We start from the raw sequence: 15,690 nt of genomic DNA, 5'->3' as shown, positions 1-15,690 counted from the left end.
GCTCACTCAGCTTTGTTCAAAGCATTAACACATCACTGAACAAATTGCCCCCCTTGCATATGCTAATCAAGCACTTAAAAGAACTCATTGTAACATGTTCTGATACTTTACCCTGAGGGGAGATGGGCATTGAAAGGATGTCAGATCATGTCATATGACCCCAAAATACCTAAAATGCCTGTTTTCTGTGGGTCAACAGTTTGTGCTCAGTATATGCGAATGAAAGTATCTTCTATTAAAGATTCTCTAGCCTAAATTCCTGCTTTGCATCTTAAATTTCAGTGCTGTTGGCGAAGAACACGAAATATTATTTTCAACAATAAATTAAGGGAATTCAAAAGAATTCCTTCATTGTCGCTGTGGAAAATGTGATTTGCCTTTCAGGAAGCCGTGCTGTTAATCCCACTCGCTTCCTTTGTGCTTTTTAAGAGTGGCTCAAAGTGACTCTCATACAGTTTATAGAATATGTCTAATAGCGTAATCTCAAGTTTTACTCATAGGCCATTTATATTCCTGGCCAGGAAGTCACAGTGGGGGACAATAAAAACACATCCCTATAAACAGCAAGGTCCCATTCTTCTAACAGTAAATAGAAGACGAGAATATTTTCAATGAATAGGGCCTGAAGGATCCACCAGGCTTTGTAGGGTTCCACTTTTAAATGCATAAACCTCTATAAATGTTTGCCATCAGAGTCTTCTGATCAGACAAATTAAATGGAATGAAAGCTTGTGTCAGTATCACATTTCTAAAGAGTTTTCCTATAGACAAAGAGAATTGGGGAGAAAACTTTGATTAATTTTTTTTTCCCTTTTCTTCCAGAGTAATTCCCTCTTGGTACCAGATAGTCTAAGAGGCACAGATAAACGCAGAAATGGGCCCGAGTTTTCCAGCGACATCAAAAAAAGAAAGGTGGATGACAAGGACTCCAGCCACTATGTAAGTGAAGAAAGGACTTAAATGCCACCAGCCTTTTTCCTTACTTTTAAATAGAAGAATTCTGTCTCAGCAATAAATGTATTTCTCTTTAATACCGTAACGACTTTATATTTCTTATACCAGAAGATGTTATTTCCCTTTAGGGTGGCGCTACATTGTAGGTTTTCTGCCTTACTTACATGTAAGAGGAACCAACTTTCTGGTCACGGGACTTGGACACTTGTATAGGTCCTTGCTCTTAGTTCTATTGGTATCATTTTCAAATTCCAGTTTTTTAACAAGGACCTTTGCATTTTATCCTGGGTCTTCAAATTTTGTGGCTGGCTCTGCTAAAATAATCAGAGTAGACGTTTTGGTGTCACACTCTGCCTGAGATCTCACAACTGGTTGGAGGAGTGAGGACTCTGACACAGATCTAATTAAGACCACATTCCAGAGGGAAGCAGACCAAGCCAAATGACCATTGACACTGGTCTCTGAGTCGTAAACATTACTGCTGACATGTGACTTGGAGTTTCTTAGAATATCCCCAAATGTCTGTTTTAAGATGGATACATTCTCAGAAACAGTGTAAAAGTAAAATGCTAAATTGGACCAGTAGGAGAACACTTTGTCTGTCTTTGGCTGATGTCTGTGAGAAAGCTCTTTACTGTGGCCTGAATCTGTAGGTAATAATAGGCAACATTTTTTTGTGTACTACACTGTGCTTTTCATGTAACTTCCAACCATTCCATGATAACGTATCATCTGCGTTTTGAATTAAGACACTAAAGCACACATCTTGACTCAGTGATTCTGAGGCAGCCTGAGGATCCCTGCTTATCTTCACTGTTCTTCACATGCGTCCCTGAGCTGAAGTTCTAAGACTGGCTGTTGATCCAGGAGTTCTTCCCCCCTTTACACTATAATAACATCCCAGGAATAAATGCTGGTTCTCCCACTTCCAGGTAGAGCTTTCTTACACACAGTCTTCCTCTTATTTGCAGTAGAGAGACAATGCCCTGTGCATGGATCTGTTTGTGGTAACTATTGTCTCCCCTGGCTCAAGAGGACCCCACATGGGCCAGTGGTAACTTTTCTACGCATGGTTTCCAGTGGCTGATTTTTGAAAGTTGATCACCTTTGAGGTTCCTCTTGGTAGACTTGACCCTCTTGCCTTTTGCTTAGCAGCCAAATGTTACACCAGTTATTAATTGAAAATCTGGTGTACAATTTTTAGTTATTCTCCATGAGGCTTATTATAACTAAATTATTGGATGATCTAGAATCCATAGGTGAGTGCTGGTGGGAAAGCTGGCAGAGAATCTGGGGCAAAGGCTTCAGATCTTTTAGTTGACAAGAACTGTGCTGTGAAGTCTTGTTTTTGCATAAGGGTCCAGCATAAAGCTGAGATTGAAACTAAAGAACATTCAAGGACTACCTCCCTTGTCAGTTGACTTTAGTGAATACTTTGGCCATTTTTATATTTTTCCCGTAATTACTTTTCCCTTTTGACATAAATTCCTTTCATTTTACATCCCCCTCTTCCAGCCCTCTGTCCCCATTGTTGGCTGGGGTTCTTAATAACCAGAAAACACTTATGCTTCTCTGTGGGCTTTCCTAAGAGAAAAAAAATTCTTTAGTACTTTCTTTGGTATACATCTTTTGCTTTGTTAAATGAAGATATTTCTTTCATGCTATTATTTTGGATTATCTGAGTTTCTTCATTGATTATAATGTTGCTATTGAATTGGCCTGCTTGGATTTTGTGAAACTTTTAAAACAGTGACTGAAAGTTATGTTTTATAACATGTTACTGAAGGAAGTAAGTTCAATCTCCTACAGATAGTGCTTTAGATATTGTTAGAACAGAACACTTGAGACATTGAAGTTGAACTTCCTGGGTTGGACTTAGGGACCTTTCAGAGTCAACATGGACACTTACATTAACATGTCTCAATCATTATGTGTCTATTTTGAATTGTCAATGGCAGTAAGAGACTGAATTTAATAGTATATTAAAGGCTTTTCTTTTGAGAATTTGGACCTATTACAGTGTACTGCTTTTTGTATGTGTTCATTTTATTAGTCTATAATAAAGTGGAATTCTTTGAACTTGATGGAGGAGGATCAGATCATTACATTAAAGAGCTTTTTTAAAATCTTTTCAACAATTAAAGACTTCCATTTGCTCTCCAGATATTCTCCAATATTCTTCCCATCCCTCCAGAGCCAGAAGCCAACTTTGCTGGTTTTAGTTTTCTGTTTCTTTTGAGTTCTTTTTTGAAGTATGTAGAAACCACTTAGTATCAGCAGTCATTGGGATCAGGAGACTTACTGTGTTGGGCAAGTCTGTTGTCAGAGACTATCCAAATTACTGAGGACTGGGGATGTCAGTTTGAAGATGCATCTGATTCAGGCCCTGGTCTTTCCGTCACTCACTATATATCTGAGAACTGCACAGTGAATAAGGATGACAAGAAGAATTGATGCCTTTGAGCTATAGTCTTGGAGAGGAGCATTGAATATCTCATAGAGTTCCAAAAGAAGAAACAGATATGTCTTGGAAAAAGAACAGCCAGAGTGTTTTTGGAGGCAAAGATGGTAAGGCTTCATCTCTCCTTGGGACGTTAGGAGAGGCTATTCCTTGTAAAAGGACCTTTTGCTTCAAAAGATGGTCAGTGAAAGAGAGGAAGGAAGACCTTAATGGGATGATACACTGACTGCAGCGGTGGGCTCCAGTGTGCCAGAGATTGAAGATGGCACAGGATAGGACAGGTTTCAGATCTGTTGTTCATAGTGATACTATGAGTTGTACTCAACTGGACAGCACCTAACAACAACAGAACCCTTTTAAGAGCATGGTACAAGTTTGTTTGTAATTATAGATTATATGAACACCTGACTGTAGATGGTACACATAAGAGAATGATTGGAAACGGTGTCATTTGTTTGAAATCCAGTGGGGAAAGTTCTCACAAATTATTACTCACAAATTGTTAAGTGCCAACAAGTTAAGGAAAACTCAGAGCAATCCTATCAATAACCTATCTCAACCCTGTTCTATCCCATGCTGTTCTTATCTTTGACAAACTTAAGCCCATTGCTGCAGATCCTGTATCATTCCATATCTATCATAGGAATATGCATTTTTTTTAAAAAAAAATTTGGGAGAGCTTCTGTTAACACACATTTATTGAGCCCTTATTATTGTCACCTGCATGCAATTTGTGTTATTCAACAGAATCTCTGCCTGGGGCAGTGTGTAATTCCAGGTCTTGGGAGAAGAGGGGGAAGCTGATATCATATACCCTAGGGCAGAATGTGGGAGGGAGCCTGTGGATACATCTCAGAATATTTTAGCCAGTTAGCCACCTAGGGCTGTAAAGAGGAATTGAATTGGACCTCACAACCTTTCTCAGCTCTTTACTAAGAGAAAATATTTTTTTCCCCCCCAGGATAGTGATGGTGACAAAAGCGATGACAATTTAGTTGTGGATGTGTCTAATGAGGTAACCATTCTTATTATCAAACTCTGTCTTCGGTGTGAATTGAATGCTGTGTTTCAAATCAGAAGAAAGCACTTTGAGTAAAATAAGCCAAAGTTAGAAAGACGAAAGTTCTGCAGTTTCACTTCTAGAATCAGTACATACATTGAGACAGAGTAGATTAATGGCTAAAATGGCCTGAGGTGGGGGCAGTGGGAGTTACTGCCTAGTGGGTACTGAGTTTCTGTTGAGATAATGAAGAATTGTGTACATATATTGTAGTGATAGTTCCACAACATGGTGAGTATAAGTAATGTGACTCAGTTACACACTGAGATGATTAAAATGGTAAGGTTTTCTGTCATATATATGTAACTTTTTTTTTTAACCCAACAGTGAATGAATGAATGAATGGAAGAAGTAGGGGCATAATGCTGTACATAGTCTCTTGTATCTTTATACATTAAAACTTCAGTGGGAAAACAAAACTTAAGTGGGTGTTCATGGCTGGACCAGATGGTCTTACAGACATGAGTGCCTTTTTTTGAAAAAATCTGCTGACTCACTCATTTTGGATTCTTAAATTTAGTGTCAGGTGCTGCCTTCTTCCCTAGGCAGAACTCTTTCAGCAAGAGGATGATTTTAGTCTGTGATACCTTGCTTGACTTCCTGGTGCCTTTATGGATGGGTTTACAAACACCATCCTGTTAATTTTAACACTCTTGTTAGTTCTTTCATTGTGGCACCCGCCTTCATTGTTCCTGAACTTAGAGAATGAATGTGGAAATAGAACATGTAGCTAGAATGTCTGTCCTTTATATACTAACGCACAAAAACCATGGCTGTGTTTGTTGAGGACCCTTCTTCTCCACGAGCAAGCCCAGCTCATTCACCACGGGAAAATGGCATTGACAAAAACCGCTTGCTAAAGAAAGACGCTTCCAGCAGCCCCGCTTCCACCGCCTCCTCTGGAAGTTCTACTTCTTTGAAATCCAAAGAGATGAGCTTGGTATGTAATGAAAACTAACATTTTCCTGCTTTGTACTGGATTTTCCTTTAGGGATCAGAATTGGCCTATTTTTAAGCATTTATGTGAAACTCCGCTGTTTGTCCCCAGACAATTTTCACTTCTCATTCGACTGTGTATATGATTGTTACTATGCCACCAAGTCAATTTTACGTCATTAGGTTAGAACTTCTTGTAGGATTTCTTGAGCCGCATTCTCTGTGTGAACAGCTCAGTTGGTCTTTCTTATGAGGAGTGAAAGGATAGATTTCAACCACCAATCTTTTGGTTAGCACCTAGACACTTAAATGCTGTACCTCCAGGGCTCCTTACGCTGTGATTAGAGGGAGAAAGGCTCTGTTGGCTCTCTTAGTTGTCTTATTTTCCTGTCATTGCTATAGTGGACACACCACACCTGGGTGCTTTCAAAGAGCAGAATTCTTTCCTGATAGTTCAGATTAGGGTCTTTGCTATTTCTTGTTGATGCCCTGTGCCTTCCTTGATTTTAGGTGATCCTCCTGTAATGTCTTCTCCTGTGTCCAGTCTGCTTTTCAGTAACTTAAGAAATCATTGAGCCTGCGACAAATCTTGCACTACTGGGACTTGGTTAACATTGCATTATACTGCATACTCTGGTGGCACAATCAATAGGGAGTTGGAATTGTGCTGCTAACCCAAGGCACCTCGCCAGGGGTTTGAATCCATAAATGGCTCCAGGCAGAAAGATGGTATATAAAGAGCAAGGACTGTGTGTGGATTACCAACTTCACAAAAGGGAACTTCCCCCGTCAACAACGTCAGCAACACAAAACAAATTCCCCAGAGGTCAGCCATGTCCCTTACACTCCCACATCTCTTTCTACTCATCCAAACATGAATCTTTCTGCTTTACTCGGCCCGAAATCTGATACAGTAGTTCACAGACTACACAGAACTATATTAAAGAAGTCAGAGGACAGCTTGCAGAATGTGCTCTCAGGGACCTGAGCCTTGAGCCTGGTGGCCTTAGGCCAGTGTAAAGTTCTCCATTATGCCATTTATGGCTTTCCCCTCACAGTGCTCCTTTAAACTTGGGCAAAAGGCTTGTAGCTCTGGTTCAGTGGTATAGTAGTCAGCTCCCTCTCATGTCAGATCTCTGGACCGCTGCTGTGGCCACTATGGCTATTGCTCCCATTGGCCCTGATCTAGCTGGCACAAGAATATCTGGTCTTGGAGGATGCATTACATTCTCTTGCTGCTGTTTTGCTGGTGGTGAGGTTTTTCCATTTCTGCTACTGATCTGCTCAATTAGTTGGGAGACTAGCCAATCCTGTTTTGGATTGGTGAGATTAGCCGGTTCTCTTATCAATAGGCCAACATGCCCTATTCTTCTATCCCTGGCCATTCCCATGGTAATAGTCAAGCAGTGGTTAGGAAAGCCTTTTTAAACAATAAACCCTTAACACCACAGATGGTCAGTCTCCTCCCTGTGGTTTACAGCCTTCCAAAACCTACTGGAGGGTGAGGTCTGAGTCCATTCCAATTCGTCAGTGTTGAATGAGTTCACTTTACATTCACAGATAGAGGAGTTGGGCTGCCAACATTTATTTTTAGGAAGCAAACTCAAATATATAATGCTTAGAGAATTTTCTTCCTGGCACAAAGCCTTCCAAAAGTTCCAAGTTGGAAAATAAGTAGTTTAGTCCTTTTAGATACTGAGAATTTATCATAATCTTCAGCTTTCTGTTTGTTGTTGAGATGCTAATCCACCCATGTCTGGTGGTTCAAATCCATCATCAGGGCAGTGGAAGGAAGAGAAGTAAGTGATCTACTCCCATGTGGCCTACAGCTCCAAGACGCACTGGCAAACAAACTCGAGTCTGTTTTGACTCCACTACAGTGAGTTTTAGTTTTCTTGAGCTCAGCATTACAGCATGTTGTGCTTTTGAGACTGGTGAGAATGCTGATGGACTTGAGTCAGACCTGGAACTGAGGGAGGAAAGGTGAGCCTCTGAGCACATCTGTGTGCTTATTCTTGCAGCCAGCAGTGTGTCACACTTAACACTTGGGCCACTGGGCATTAGCCTTAGTGATTTGCCAAGGCCTCCTCATCCCGTTTGTTCCGTTAACTGCCAGCTCACTCTAGCCCACACTCTTTTGCACACCGTGGCCCTTCTCAGAGTGTTTAAATTTGAGAGGCAAAGGAAGATACTGGTGCATTCATTTCCTAGGGCTTTTATAAAAATGTACCAGAAACTGGGTGGTTTAAAGCAGAAATTTATTCTCTATCAGTTCTGTAGGCTACATTTTTCTCTATAGTTTCTGGAAGTTCCTGGCAGTTCCCAGCATTCTCTGGTTTATAGATACATCATTTCAGCCTAATCATCCTCACTGTGTGTCTCTTCTCCTGGGTAAGGACATGAGTTACATTGGCATAGGGTCTCCCCAAGCCCAATATGACCTCAGGTTAAATGAACTAATAACATCTGCAAAGACCTTTTTTTTGAACAAGGTCACATTGATAGATGGGGAGTTGGGGTTTTGTCTCTTTGAGGGACACAATTCAACTTTTGTAACCCTGTTAGGAACTCGACTTCTTAGGTCCCCTGGCTGGGTATTCAGTCTGTCTACACTGTCTCTGGAGGCTAATTGGTGGTGATCCTTTGCTCCCACGGGTCTTCTTTTTTAATAAAATGTAACTAATTCTAGGCTTTTTGCTTCTGAGATCCTGCTTTGTGTTTTATAAAATTGATGACTCCTCTCAGCTTCTTGCTGTTGGTTTCAGTCAGCTGTTGCTGAAAAGCTAGATGGAGAAGGATCTCCTGTGACGCTTGTTGGCAGCCTGGAGCACGACTAGGAGGGAGCCCAGCTCTGGGTGGTCATTCCTCTAATTTGGCTTAGACCCAAAATCCACCAGCCTTATGGAAAATACTTTTAAAATAAAACCCACAGAGGAACAAGTGTGATCCTGTTCTGTCCTCGCTAGAGTTTTCATTCTGGCAGGAAGAGGAAAGGTCAACATTTCTCGCTCACAAGTTAATGCTGTCAACATTGTGTGGATTTATGAAAATTGGCCGAGGGAGTCCTAGAAGGTGCCCAGTGTCCCAGCTGCTGTTGTGATAAATTGTGTAATATGGTTTGGATTAAAAATAATACTCATTTAATTTGTTTAATGATACCAGCATGAAAAAGCCAGCACGCCTGTCCTGAAATCCAGCACACCAACTCCGCGCAGCGACCTGCCAGCGCCGGGCACCAATGCCACTCCAGGCCTCCGGCCAGGCCTCGGCAAGCCTCCAGCCATGGACCCCCTCGTTAACCAAGCCGGTAAAGCGCCACCTCTTGCTTTGCTTTGTTTTGCTTTTCCAGTTCCCTTCTTTACTCTTCTCTGACTAATCTTATGATGCCACCTCTCCGTGGCAATAAACTGCATTTATTGCTGCCCTCCTTCCTATCTGTAAAAAGCCATGATAAGAAACAGATGTTTGTCCTCGGGTTTTAGCAGCTGCACTCCGCTCTGTCTCTGGCTGTTGACATTTGGCTTTTCTTTTATTTCCAAATAATCCAAATGCTAGGGTCTTCAGCAGAGTTTCTGGCAATTATCCCAAATGTAAGCTCCTTACCAAACCATCACTGTGTGTTTCGGGGTTGGCTAATCTCAGTGGAAGCTGTGTCGTGGCCACCAAGTATGCTGGTTCTCCCTGTGTTGGTGGCTTTGTGGCCATGTCCCTGGGGCAGCGGGGTTGTCTCCTTTAGTGGAATGTGGGATGGTTTTCCTGAGCATCCAGGTCATGACTAAATTCATTACTTGCAACTTTATCTTCTTTGCTGGGAAAGGAAAAAAGTAACCACCAAGGCTCAAAAAAGAAAAAATAGGCACCAGAATATTCCTCCTAAAACCTGTGCTTTGGTTTACATAAACCCAGGATTGGGTACCAGGGAATTGGTACCAGGGATGGAAAGTATGGACTCGAGGAGAAATCTTGGATTTTATCAAGAAAATCTTCTTTTGAGATTAAGTCAGGTAAACACTTAGTGTGTGCACCTTGGTTTGCTCTCTCTGTGAATTGGGTCTAATGATGCGGCTTAACCCTGGCAGCCTAGTCTGCCTGGCTGGGACTGGGAGGTCGGGCCACCACCGCAAGGGCATTCAGCTCTGGGCAAGAACGGCCTTATGACCGATCTGAGGTGATTTTCTCCAGGAATCTGACCTTCCTTTCCCGGGATGAACAGCTGTGGGGATTGATGCAGGGTTGGGCTGGCGCACATGTCTGAGCCCTGTCTCCTGTGCTTCATTGCAGCGGCTGGCCTGCGGACGCCCCTGGCAGTGCCCGGTCCCTACCCTGGCCCATTTGGGATGGTGCCACACGCGGGCATGAATGGCGAGCTTACCAGCCCAGGCGCAGCCTACGCCAGTCTGCATAACATGTCGCCTCAGATGAGTGCCGCTGCTGCTGCCGCCGTGGTGGCCTATGGCCGCTCCTCCATGGTAGGCCCCTCACATGGCCCTTCCTCTGCGGGCTCACTTAGCGCTGCCCTCGGGGAACCAGGAGAGAGGACAGCCACCGGGCGGGTTCCGTGCCACGCACGGCCACACACACAGACAGACGCCATTGTCTGCCCTTATCAGCCCGGCCACTCCTGGGCATCTCGTCCCTGTGCTGGCTTATTAATCGCTGGCCTGGCACTTCTGTTTCACTGGTTTTGAGCTATTTAGAAGCTGCTTTAGTGGTTCAGGAATATCTGGTTCTCCTCCCGAACGAGTTTATTTTGAAGGTGTTGAAATGACTCACGTAGTGCACAGAAGCCTTTGCATTAGTTTTCTTGAGCTTTTGTGTCTTTCAACCTTAGACGAAAATTCTGAGAAGCCACAGCATTTTCTAGGCCTGCCCATGGTCTGTGAGCCCAGCAGCCTGGCCTCTGTGTAGGAAGTACTTTCAGTACTCCAGGTACAAACACAAGGACTGACATGGGGCACAGGTCCTTTTTCTTCTTGCTCTGCTTTCTGACAGCATGTCATTTCAGGAGGACTCAAGACCACCTTTGAGATGTAAAATTGATGTGAACTGTTGACTACATAGGAAAAGGAAATAAATGCCATAGCAGATAAAGGCCCTATGCCGTCACTATTTGGGCTTTGAAACAGACTATATCCATTTCTATCCTCATTTGTCTTTAGGCAGCCATACCATGATAGTGACATTTTACCGTATTTTTTTCACTAGCAACAAAGACAGTGTAGTGGGCACAGTAGCCTGAAGTAAAGATGGGCAGCTTAGGAACTAGATTCCATCATTCAATAAAAAAACAACAAACCCAGCTCTCCTAAGTCACTCCCAATTATGGAAGCTCCGTGTGTATCAGAGTAGAACATGTCCCATAGAGTTTTCAGTAGCTCAGTTTTTATAGGTAGATTGCCAAGCCTTTGTTCCATAGCAGTTCAGGGTGTACATAAACTTCCAGGGTCAAGTTAGCTGCCATAGTACATAATTATTTGCAGCACCCAAAGTCTTCAGCTTCTGGTTAAATAAATGAATACTGAAGCATTAATTTAGAAGACTGAAGTATTAATTCTGTTTGTCTCAGTTGGGGAGAGGCTAAGATTTTGCTCCCTGGGAGACATTTGACAATATCTGGAGATGTTGTTGGTTATCTCACCTGGGAAAGGGCTATTACTCCTGGCACTTAAAGAGACCAGGGATACTGCTAATACCTGAACACAGAACAGCCCCCTCCCCAAAGAGCCATCTAGCCACATCCACAGGGCTAAAATCGAGAAACCCTGACTTAACATTCTGCTTTCTGTATTTACTTGGTTGAGCCAAAATATCTTATATCTATGAAGTAACTATTAATTCTTGCATTATAATTTTCTTTTGAGAAATGCTAGAGAATATTACTGTTCTTGTTTATATTGCTTTGGGGCAAAAGAAAGGGAAAGGAATTTCTAATGAAAAGGAATTTCTAATGAAAAATCTTTATTAAAGCTAACCAAATGCCTTCCCAGGCCTGAAATGAGTCTGCAATGCTCTGTTTTGCTTCCAGGTTGGGTTTGATCCTCCCCCTCACATGAGAGTACCAACCATCCCTCCAAACCTGGCAGGAATCCCTGGGGGGAAACCGTAAGTACCTTTAACTTCTTACTTTTGTTTTAAAGGCGGCTGTTCAGTCATAGTTAGTAGCAGACTAGAATTCTAAAGGGAGTACAGGCTTGGATGTTTCCAAGGAGATTTCTAATGCCTTTTCTGGGGAGTGTTAACACTTTCTATAAATAGGCAGCTTGTAGATGTCATGCCTGTGTCTTCTTGGTGATCTCATGCACTTGGTTATTTCAAGAGAGAAGCTGTGGATGATGAGCTAAAGAGAGCAGGAGGGTATTGGAGAGGCTGTATCTCCTGCTTTGGCCCACTCAGAAAGCACCTTTGTTGGTTTGCTGTTTGGTGTGACCTGGAAGTTCTCATAGTACCAAATGATGAGCCATTTGCAGCCATTCACTCTTGAGTTCTTGGAAATTTAAAATGTATTCTTTTGATCCAGTCCACTGATGTTTTTCCTTCCTTTGGCAGAAATGAGGGTTGCATGAAGGATGGGTTCTAGCTGCAATGATAGTGCAGTAGCAGAATTTTCACTTTCAGTACAGGGCACCTTTGATTCCTGATCAGTACATTTCATGCACTACTGTGGCCCATCCTTCTGTCATTGAAGGCTGGCATGGTGCTGTTGGCAAGTTTCACTGACAGCCTGAGATGAACTAGAAGGAAAGACCTGTTGACCTATTTCTGGTCATTTTATGGACCACAGTAGTCTAATTGCATTGTGCATGGTGTAGTCATGATTTGTGTCTTTCAGTTTATAGACTCTACGCAGCTAACACAGCAACAACATGCAAGGTTTGGAGGTGGAGAGGAGAGGTTCTATTGCACATCAGCCTCTGAGGTGGAACCTCAAGTGAAGTTCTGATGAATGACTTTGTCTGAATTATAACAAATATTATAGCATTGTGTATATACGTATTAGAAGAAAGTTTTTTTAAAACCTCATACTCATTGCTGTTGAATCAGAACAGACTCATAGCTAACCCTCCAGTGTGGTTTCCAAGATTATAAATCACATGAGAGGAGATTGCCCATCTTTTGCTCATGGATCTTCTGGCCTTTGGGTTAGCAGCACAACTCCTGTGGACTAGGCCACCAGAACTTCAACTTGTTGAAGTAACTTGTCCTGTGAAGCTGGAACCCACTCAGAGCTGATTTTCCATTGGGTTTCTGAGGCTATAAGGAAATTGCCCATCCTTCTCATCCTTCTCTTAAGGAGTCATTGGTTGATTCACTGTCAGGAGAACTAGCAGTGAGTGGCTAAAAATAAGTGAAGTAGCTTTGGAAACAAGAAAGATAAGTGAAGGGAAGCAAGTACTTGAAATTTGAGAAACCTTTTGATAATTTTTCCTAGAGAAATGCATTCCATAAATATTAGTGACTAAAATGATTTTGGTGAATTCTCAAAATTCTGAATTTTCATACAAAATGAAAATAAGACTATCTTACTGCCTAGCAAATATTTCTTCCTTTCACTTGGATAGAATTTGGCAGAAAACCTTTTTAAATTTTGTCAGTTTTCTAAGCGGGGATAAATGTTGCCTGTCCTGGGTTGAATTGTGCTCCCAAGCAGTATGTGTCGGCTTGGCTAGGTCATCTTGGTGGTTTGACACTTATGGAATGATGTCATGTGGTGGCCACATAATGACAGAAGGACTCCCCCACATTGTGATCTGATGTGATCAGTGAGTCATTTGTAAGAAGGTTAGAGTAGGATGCAATATACTCATTCAGGTTACAGCCCTAATCCAATAGAAGACCAATGTCTTTGGCATGTGGTGTGCATTCCATTTTGTCTTATTAAGATGAAGGAGAGAAAAGCAAACTGACAACCAGGGACCTGATGACTGTTAAGAAAGAAAAGCTGAAAGTGAATGAATTCTTTGGCTCCAGGATTTTTTACTTGGACAACCTCATAGGCCAGGAAAAGATTGATGTCAAGAGACATGGAAATGTGCAAGGAATCTTGGGTGTACACATGCTGAAAGGTGAAAACATGTCCCCAGAGTTGGCAGAGAAAATCTTCCCTAAAGCTAGCACCTATCTGAATTTATATTTCAGCTGCTTAAACTGGAAAGAATACATTTCTTGTTTGAGAGAAAGACTTTGCTCTCATGCCATTTACAGCCTCTGAAAACCCACTGGAGGGTCAGCTATGGGTCAGTTCCAACTAACTGCAATGAGTTGGGGTTTTTAAGATAACCTAGACATCCCCATCAGCTTGTTTTCTTTACTTTATACCTTTGTGTTGCCGCTTTCAGCTAAATATACATTACTTTACATGGTTTATTCAGATACCTGATTATCCTTGCATGGTTTTGATTAGAGCCTTGTCTCAGATAAATCAACAGCCTGAGAAAAAGTTAAATTCTTTACTCTTGCAGGAGCAAGTTCCCATTGCTACACTTGCCATGAATTTTCTAAGTATTTCACGATAGTTTGATTCATGATGAAATGAGGCTTTTTTGTAGGAATTGCACAGTACAGTTTTTCAGAATTCAGCATGACCTCCAGGCCCAGTAAAGAGGGAGGATGAAACAGTGCTCCCTTAGCTTGTGGATCTCTTCCTATTGAGTGTTCATGGACGAGGTGGAGATGTCTCCTTTGTCCCAGTCCAGCAAGGCTTTTTTGTTTCTTGCAGTGGAACGGTAGCTGTTGTGTGGTCTGTTGATAGACAAACAGATAAAGGGAAAATGTAATAAATATTAAAAAGTGATAAAAGAAACTCAATGTTTGGGAGGAATAATAAGCAAATAAGGCAAGTTCAGCTGAGGAGCTAGGGATCTGGAGATGCATCCAGCTGTCAAAACCTCACCTTGAATGTGATGTGTGAGAGAGAGAGCGAGCGAGCTGGGAAGAGGAGCAGGGTCGTGACTACACTGCTACTGTGGAGGGATATAGCAGGTGGCTAAGTGGAGAGAGAATAAGTGTGTGTGTGTGAGAGACAGAGATGTGATTTCATTTAGTATGTTATTACAAACAAAATCTTTGTGGCACAGTATTTGTGAGAGCCAAAATGCTCATGTATTGGCATGTGAGCCTCTTGGGTATCTACATAAGCTCAGATAAAACATCCCCCAAGAAGGGAGCTCTGGTAGCCTAGTGGAAAGAAGCTGCACTGCAATCCCAGATGTACACAGTTTGAATCCACCAGATGCTCTGCTGGAGAAGGAGGGCAATCTCCTCCTATACCAGTCAGATCCAGTTTGGTGGTACACACACATACACACAAAGAAAATTTTAAAAAGTGCCACAAGAAAAGGACAGTGGGCAGCAGTGGCAGAGTTGTGAGTACTCATGTTGCTTTGGAGCTGATTTTCTGTCTTTGATGAATATGGCCATTGGTCTCTGGATCTGAATGCTCATTCTGCTTTCTAAAAGTTAAATTTTCACCAAGGATTTTCTTTGTTTAAAGAAAAGACTTGCATTTAGTCCTAGGATGTGAGGAAAGAATTAATATCAGGGGAAAATGCACATTCTACTCATCTTCGGAATCTAGGCTGCTGCATCCCCCTTGCCCACATTAATTCAAGACAAGAGGATGTCCTGTGATTATGTTTTATTAAAGGAATATTGCTTGAGGAGCGTTTCCCAGCCGCCATCGTCATCACCACCAGTGCCATCTGCTTGTTGCCAGCCCCGTCTGCATCCACGGACAGTGCTCTGTAGCTTATTCAGTGACTGATAGTTCAGAAGCAGATTCCCAAGCTTGCCTTCTGAGACACCTCTGGGTAGACTGGAATTTGACTTCCTACCCTGGACAGAATGCTTTTTTCCTGTTTGTTGACATTTGATACTTTTATAACATACAAGAAAAATTAATCTGAGCAAGAAGATGCAAAGTGTACAAACGCTGAGTTTTCTCATTGTAAGAGTCACCATCATAAGCAGATGCTTATAAGTGGCCCTTCAAAGTGTCAGGACCTTTGTTTTAATTCTTGTGCCCACTCACTACAGTTTGCACAACCCCCCATGGATAGCACTGGCCTGTCGCCCTTAACTGCAAAAGAAATGGTGGCAAACTAGCATATGTAGAGCAAGATGCACAAAGTAGTCAATCTTTTGGAAATGTTCTCTGAGAAATAAGAGCTAAAAGAGTATCTATCTGCTTTACAGAAGATAAGATTCATGTGGGTTAGATAAAGGTAATAGGACAGTTCATGGACTTCCAGGATGGTGGAGAGAGTGTCAGGATTTGTGCTGG

At 42.2% G+C, this 15,690-nt stretch overlaps 1 protein-coding gene across 6 annotated transcripts in view; it reads left to right on the top strand.

The window, feature by feature from the left end:
* Positions 1 to 15,690, top strand: part of TLE1 (transducin-like enhancer of split 1 (E(sp1) homolog, Drosophila)) — a 134,796-nt gene that overhangs the window by 75,974 nt on the left and 43,132 nt on the right. For 3 of the 6 annotated variants that reach the window (XM_006900201.1, XM_006900206.1, XM_006900203.1), the window contains 6 exons: positions 823 to 939; positions 4,377 to 4,430; positions 5,263 to 5,415; positions 8,574 to 8,718; positions 9,693 to 9,880; positions 11,437 to 11,513. In XM_006900201.1, coding sequence (XP_006900263.1) covers positions 823 to 939; positions 4,377 to 4,430; positions 5,263 to 5,415; positions 8,574 to 8,718; positions 9,693 to 9,880; positions 11,437 to 11,513 — 734 coding nt within the window. The remainder of the gene's footprint in view (positions 1 to 822; positions 940 to 4,376; positions 4,431 to 5,262; positions 5,416 to 8,573; positions 8,719 to 9,692; positions 9,881 to 11,436; positions 11,514 to 15,690) is intronic. The other 3 variants (XM_006900204.1, XM_006900205.1, XM_006900202.1) reach the window with 3 other exon arrangements.

This window comes from Elephantulus edwardii, unplaced genomic scaffold, assembly GCF_000299155.1.
Source record: "Elephantulus edwardii isolate Elephantulus edwardi_28Jun2011 unplaced genomic scaffold, EleEdw1.0 scaffold00277, whole genome shotgun sequence".
In the NCBI taxonomy this organism is placed as follows: Eukaryota; Metazoa; Chordata; class Mammalia; order Macroscelidea; family Macroscelididae; genus Elephantulus; species Elephantulus edwardii.
This window is presented reverse-complemented; position numbering and strand designations above follow the sequence as displayed.